This window comes from Engraulis encrasicolus, chromosome 22, assembly GCF_034702125.1.
Source record: "Engraulis encrasicolus isolate BLACKSEA-1 chromosome 22, IST_EnEncr_1.0, whole genome shotgun sequence".
Lineage (NCBI taxonomy): Eukaryota > Metazoa > Chordata > Actinopteri > Clupeiformes > Engraulidae > Engraulis > Engraulis encrasicolus.
This window is the reverse complement of record NC_085878.1, coordinates 47009988-47017487: the sequence shown is the minus strand read 5'-3', so window position 1 is coordinate 47017487 and position 7500 is coordinate 47009988. Positions and strand designations below refer to the sequence as shown.

General features: G+C 46.8%; 1 protein-coding gene across 1 annotated transcript in view; it reads left to right on the top strand.

Moving 5' to 3' along the window:
* Positions 1–3938: 3938 nt before the first annotated feature.
* LOC134438271 (collagen and calcium-binding EGF domain-containing protein 1-like) overlaps positions 3939–7500 on the top strand; it is a 43076-nt gene continuing 39514 nt past the window's right edge. Inside the window, exon 1 of the mRNA XM_063187791.1 lies at positions 3939–4334. Within this exon, the coding sequence (XP_063043861.1) occupies positions 4222–4334 (113 nt within the window). The 5' untranslated portion in view covers positions 3939–4221. The remainder of the gene's footprint in view (positions 4335–7500) is intronic.

Below are 7500 nucleotides of genomic sequence, written 5' to 3'. Positions count from 1 at the left end.
GACCAAAACGCACTCCATTGAAGTCCATTGATCTGCTTCTGCAAGTCACTGACTTTGTGAAGAATCCAATGCATAGTTGAAGGGTAATTTGGTTCCAATTACTTGGCTCTGGCCAGCTATCCTGCTTTGCACTTTCATACACCACATGAATAAACCAGGGCCGTATTACAGACCAGGACAGTGGGGCCAGCGCCTTTGGGCCCAAGGGTCCAGAGGCCAGGCGGGGGGCCATTTGCAAATTCGATTCCGATGCCAGTTGCAATTTCAGGGGCCCTCTATTCTCTAGGATCTTTTCTAGGATGACTGTTATAGGGCATATCTGAAGAGAGAAAAGAGATAAGGGTGGCTGTGGGCCACGGGGGCTGGGGGCCGGGGGCCGGGGGCTGGGGCTCTTTGCAAACTCCTGGCCCCGGGACCCAGAATCCCAAAAAAATCCGGCCCTGGAATCAACACATTCAGGATGTCTGTTGCAACATTCACATTCTGTGGATTGTGTTTGTGTTTCCCCACAATGAGGAAAGTTAAAAGTAGCCTACAAAACTTACATTTTATTCAAAATCAAAAGTCAGCTCTGCTGCCTGTATCTTAACTGTGATGCAGTAACAGTATTGTTCTATCAGTTTTACTCCAGATGTGAAGTTGCCAAGAAAAAAGGAGGCCACAGCTTGATGCTTGGAGTTGGTCTTCAGCTCCTCTCTCAGGGATTATGTGTGCGTGTGTTTTTTCCCCACACCACAATGACTCACCAAAACTTGCCCATGGTCAAACATCTGAGTCAAAATCAAGAGTCAAAATCGGCGTCATTATGTGTATCGTCCAGTAACTGTTATCCAGTAACTGAATCATTGTATTATAGAGGTTTTACAAAGGATTTGAAATACTTATTGCTCTAAGAAACAAGGGACACTAAGGCCTGGTATTTAGGGAATCGGTGTTGAAATGTAAAGGTTGTTGGTGGAATCCTGTACAACTAGTAATCCATGCCTAACATGCATGTTAGGAAGACTTTGCTCACAAACTCAACGTCAATCCACGAACTGTAACGAAAATCCCATAGGAATTATTGATTTGGCACAATGTTTTCTTGACTGCAATATGCAATGTGCAATGTGTGATCACCCTACATGGAAGTCGCAGATGGAAGTTGCATGGTATTAGCATGGAAACGAAAACATCAGTGGCAACTTATAACTTTAATTCACCTTGAATAGTGTAACGGAGGCCAACTAGCAGAGTGTGGCGTGGAATGTTAGTACTGTAACCCTCCATCCCGAAGCCTCAATACAGTGCGGTAGCATTGGGCTATCAGACCGGCCTTTTAGCTCAGCAGTCTCGTACTGTGCCTTCCATTGCCGAATCGATGCCTTGACAAGGTGGTGAGTTCGCGGCCCAGAGGGGAACGAACTGCGCAGGAACACCTCTGTTACAGTGGTGCCGTTGACCCAGGATGGGAGTGAGATTTAGGGGGTAGAGTGTAACGGAGGCCAACTAGCAGAATGTGGCATGGAACGTTAGTAAACCTCCCTCCTGAAGCCTCAATACAGTGCGATAGCTTTGTGCTATTGGATTGGCCCTTTAGCTCAGCGGTCTCGTATTGTGCCTCCCATTGCCGAAGTCATTTGTTGATGAGGTGATGAGTTCGGGGCCCCGAGGCGGACGAACTGCGCCGAAACACCTCTGTACAATAGAAATATCTGTTGAAATGTAATGCAAGATTAAAAAGTCTTGTGATATATAGTTTTCTCCTGGGTGGCTGTAGCTTTCCTGTGTAATTAAGTGTCATACGTGTCACTGACACCTAACTACTACCGTAGATCCTCCATCTCTACAAACACATGTCCTGCTCTCCACTCTCCACCTTCTCACTTCCCCCCTCCTGTTTCTCATTATCAACCACATCTTCATCTCTCTCCCTTCCTTCTCTCTGGACAACAAATGTGCTGCTTCGCTGCTCTTAGCTCTCTTTTCTTCTACACTCGCTCCAACAAATCCCCTCCTATAATCTTTCTAACTATCTATTGATCCAGCATATGTCCTCCACTCTTTCCAGGTCCCCTTGCTCCCCTGCTCCTATCTTCATCTGAAACACCTCCTGCTCCTCTCTCTGTCCTCTCTCCAGTACAAATCATCCCCTCTTGCTGCCCACATGATGTCCTGCGTGCACTTCACCAGTGCATGTCCTCAAGTTCCCCCCTTACTATACACCTCTCTTGGTACTTTCTCTCTCTAACCTGCACTGCTCGTTCTCCTCCTACTTTCTGCATGTTATCTCATTCTCTCTCTCTCTCTCTCTCTCTCTCTCTCTCTCTCTCTCTCTCTCTCTCTCTCTCTCTCTCTCTCTCTCTCTCCACCCAGTGGTAGGTAGATGAGTCACTCAGCAACCAAGGAGCAACACTGAGTCCCTTACCTGAACCCCATGTTCTATTTGGCAGCTTACATGGCTGCATTTGCAGCTGGCCTGTGTGTGTGTGTGTGTGTGTGTGTGCGTGTGCGTGTGCGTGTGTGTGTGTGTGTGTGTGTGTGTGTGTGTGTGTGTGTGTGTGTGTGTGTGTGTGTGTGTGTGTGTGTGTGTGTGTGTGCGTGTGCGCGCGCTTGTGTGTGAGAGAGAGAGCAAGTACTCCGCTGCATAGCCTATATAAAGGGCGCCTATGTGTTACATAAATACAATCATTTTATCTTTCACTATTTGCAATGTTAACCATCCTCCTGTTTGCCATCCGCGTCCAATTCTGTCTTATCCAACACTGTCCACTGTCCAGCACATTTATTGTACCTCTTCCATTCCAAAACATGTCTCCCCCCTCTATCTCCTTCCAACACATCTCTCGCTCTCTCTTTCTTTCTCTCTCTCTCTTTCTCTCTCTCTCTCTCTCTCTCTCTCTCTCTCTCTCTCTCTCTCTGAGCAGCACTTTGGCCTCCGGTGGGCACCATAAAAGGGCTGACAACACTAAAGGCAAACTAATTTACAAGGGGAATGCACACAAACAACCTCGGCCATGTGTAAATATTAGGACATGGCCTCTTTTGTTTTGATACGTTATAAGCAGATGCTTTCGGAGAACAATCCACATTGTCGAGTGTTGTTCTAGAGATAATTTGGTGGTGGCCCTCAGCACTTACTTGGAAAAAGGTAGCCTAGGTTTGCAAAGCGACAACAGAGACGTTTGGCATCTAAGCACCACAAGGATGCTTGTTTTCATTTTGCCAACAAACATCTGCTGGCTCCACAGTCCTGATGACATAGTTCTTTCCAGGAACTTCTCGTGGTCATATGAGCTTTTTCCTCAGTAGACCTCTCTCTTTTTCTCTCTCTCCTATGCAGATGCTGCATGCATTTGTCAGGTGTGCAGGGAAATGCCTGACATCAAAGTTGGAGTTAGGTGAAATATTACACGAGGAAGTGCAGACTTCAGGAAGTCATTATTCACACTGTCCAATTCAGATGGGGGATTACTCCACCACATTGTAGGTGATAAGAGAGGAGAGAGAATGAGAGTATTTTTTGGGATAGGTAGCCTATATACTGACCAAATGTATGGTAATGAAGAATATAATTTTGAATAACCATATTAATGTTAACCATCACAACTTCACTAACCAAAGTTGCAGGGTCATCTGCTTTTTATCTTATTTTATTTTTAAGAATTTACACAAATGAAGGGAACATTAGGAAATGAGAAATATTGACCACTAAAATGGCTATTGTGGAAGATGAAGGGGGAAGAGGAAAAGCTAAAGATGGGCTTCAATGCGCTTGGTGTGTGCTACAACATAAGATTACTCCACAAGAGGACGATGTGGAGGTCATTCTTTCCGCTGTCAAACATTTACTTTGCGCTAAATCAGTTCTTAAAAGCAGGAATGCAAATCCGGTGGGGATTAAGCGGCGCACTCATCACCGCGGAGTTGTAAAGTCGACCAGAGTGTCTGAAGGAGGTCTGAAGTCAGTGCGCAACAACTGAGCCAAGACAGCACATCTCCCGCTCATGTTTTCTGGCACTCAGCACTACATCATTTTAACACCCTTTATTTGTACCCTTAACTCTTACACGCTTCTTTTTAAAGTTTAACAGCAAATGTTAGCAGGTGGAGCCAGTTTTATTGGACCCATTTGGGAGGACTGAGCGGTTTTAACATTCGACTTTTTAGACAGTTCTTAATGTGCTGTCCAGAGACTTGGAACAAATGTGAGCAGATCTCCGGGTGCGCTGGACGAAGGACATGGGTCGACCACACAGCTCGACACTTCTAGCATTTGTCGTCCTCTGGGTTGTTTTTCCTCAGGATTGCAGCCTCACGTCGTTTATGACAAGCGCCACAGCGGACACCTCAGGGTAAGTAGAGTCGGCTGCACTCAGGCAACGCACGCGCCTCACAGCTGTTGAGCTAACTGACTTCTCAGTTTTGGATTCAGTCATTTATTTCCTAAACTGATTTTTGTGTCGTTCCCATAAGAATCGACAAGGCGAAGGCGAATCTCAGTTATAATTTCTCTTTAAAAGTCATGGGAAAAGCAATGTCTTTGGTCAGCGTTCCGTGTTATTACATTCCAGCGTGACAGTGATGAAATCTCGTTTAAGTTTGGTCTTTGACTTTGGAATGAGGTTACCCTACTTTAAGATTACGTCTAAGCTTGTTCTCTCTCAAGAGACTTGTTGAATTTAATTATTAGCTGGCCAACTGTTTCCACATCAAATGGGAACCTTTCTCTTAGAAGTAACTCCAAGAAGCACGAGACCCGCGGGAAGTTTCAGTACAATTCATAGTTGATGCAGCACCACTGAGCTGCTTATTGTATCGTTCCTTTAACTCGCATGTGGGTGGGATCCTATGTCTGGTAAATAAATGCAGCTTAAAACCTAAATTGCACGAGTGAAATGTAGTGTACCATTGCCACTTGATTCGTCTAAGAAAGGCATTATGGAGAGACTGATGTTTTGCGCATAGCTATAGGGCCCATATGCGCAATACAAGCGTCTCTCCATAATGTGATATGGTACCGTTTAAAAAAAAAAGTTCAGCGCATATTGCTTAATATTCCTACACAAAATTCCTGGTCTCCACGTAGGTCCAGCGGAAATGTCTGTTGTCATATTTACATTCTGTATCTCACGTGCGTAGACTATTTGAAGATATTTCCTCCGTCACATTATCCCGAAGACTTGCGCAAATATCATGTGGGGGAAACCATAAAGCCAAAGTGACTAAATGTGTCCGTTAATCACGATTTTACTCAACAGTCAGTGACGTGGATAGTGCGTCTGTGCGCCGACAGAGAAACAGCTGCGGTCACATTCAAGCACTGTCCATGTGTTTGAGGAGATGTTGTCCGAAAACCAGCCAGGAACTCGCCTGCCTGCAGCCTTGCCCTTGCCCCTGAGTACAAGGTGTTGATTGGTTGAAGGAGTGAGCGCTTCTTCAGTCTTAACATTTCACTTGTTTCCCATGTCCAGAGCCAGGCTTTGGGGCTTGCTGCACTGCTAAGCAGTTTCTTAACGGTCGCACAGAGAATACACTGCTGGGGTGCGTGAGGAGGGATTGCCTGAATTGGGCACAAAAAAATTGGATTAGAACTGCTGAGTGCTACTCCAACGGCTTCTTGGGACAGGACCAGGCACCATCAAACGCCCCCACGAACTGACTCTTGGCACACAGTGCATCAGCAAGCTGTTATGACCCCCTGAATCTACACTGAACCCCCTGCTACTCCGCCTCCCCAGAAACCCCCCCCCCCCCCCAACCGTCAGCAGCAACCACAGTCATGGGATCCATCTGTTTTGGCTCAGAGCGTCTGTGGACTCGCATGCGGGGTTAGGATCAACTCTCACTGCAGCCCCGGGGCAAGGAGGGGTAGAGAGGAGAAGAGGAGTGGTGGAGGAGAGGAGAAGAGTGGTGGAGTGGTGGAGGAGAGGAGTCGTGAAAGGTTGAAGGGCCAGTATGAAACAGCACAGGGCTTAGAAGGAGGATAGGAAAGGAGTGGTAGAGGGGTGGTATTGTGTGGTGAAAGAGCACATGGGTAGGGAGGTATGGTATGGAGTGAGGAAGAGGAAGGCACGTGGAGGAGAGGAGTGGTAGAGCGGTGGTATGATATGGTCAAACAGCACAGGGGCAAGTTGGAGAAGAGGAGAGGATGATGGAGGGGTGCAGGAGAGGTGAGGGGTGGGGTGGTGGTAAGGTGTGGTGAAATAGCATAAGAGCAAGGAGGGGTGGAGTCAGTGGTGTAGTCTACTTTTTAATGGTGGGTATACTGTATATTTGAGCATTTTTTGAAGTGGGTATACTGTATATATTTGTGCTATTCAAAACAAGGGATCAATCAATTTTAAGTGGGTATACTGAAATCCCTGAAATTTAGAAGTGGGTATACTCCGTATACCCACGTTCTACGTAGACTACACCACTGCGTGGAGTGGAGTGGTGGAGGAGGAGAGAGGATGGATGAAGGGGTGGAGGAGAGGAGAAGAGTGATGGAGTTGTGGTATATTATGGAGGAGAGGAGATGAGAAGAGGGTTGGAGAGGAGGAGAGGAAACTGGTGGCTGAGGAGAGGAGATGAGTGGTGGAGGGGTGGTATTGTATGGTGGAACAGCACAGGCAGGGGTGAGGAGAGGAGTGGTGAAAGTGGGAGGAAGGGGTTGGTAAGGAAATACTACATGGTTGTGAAACAGCAGCATACAGGAGAGGTGGAGGAAAGGAGGGGGTCCGATGGTAGATCAGAAATACATTCAGTGGTGAAACAACATGGGACAGGGAGAGATGGAGGGAACAAATACAGGTTCTATGATGTAAAGCACAAGGACAGGGAGAGATGGAGGAGGCGTAGAGATGGGTGGAGGGACGGACAGAGAGGAATGTAAGAATTAAACGACATGTGGAAACGGCTCAGGGCCAGGAAGAGAGGGAGAAATAAAAGGACAAGTTACGCACAAACATGATATGGTGTAACGACCCAAGGGCAGGGGAAGATGGGGTGGAACGATGGGTGTATAGAGGGATATAGAAAAGAGAAGAGAAGGGAGGTAAAACATGATACATTCTAGAAACATAGGAGGAACAGGGAGAGAGGGAGGAAAGAAGGGGTGGATGCATGGATGGAGAGATGGCGGTAGGACAGGCAAGGTACTATCTGGCTGAGTAGGAGATACATGATATGATACACAGCCAGATGAGATGAGTGAAAACCCATCTGGGAACTCCCGCCGTCATTGTGACACAGTCCACAGCACTCCAAGTACTCCAAGTGCACATTGCACACAACAAAATTGCATTTATGTCACCCGTGCAAGGATGGATGGATAGATGGATGGATAGTTTGAAGGTTAGGCAGAAAGTACATGATGTGAGGGATGATGGAGGGATGGAGGAAGAGAGAGAATGAAGCAATGGGAGGTCAGAAATAAGCAGTATACTGTACTCTGGCAAAGCAGGGGCAAAGAGAGATGGAGGAGAGGAGGGATGGACAGATCAAGGGATGGACAGATGGATGGACAGGGAAGGTAGG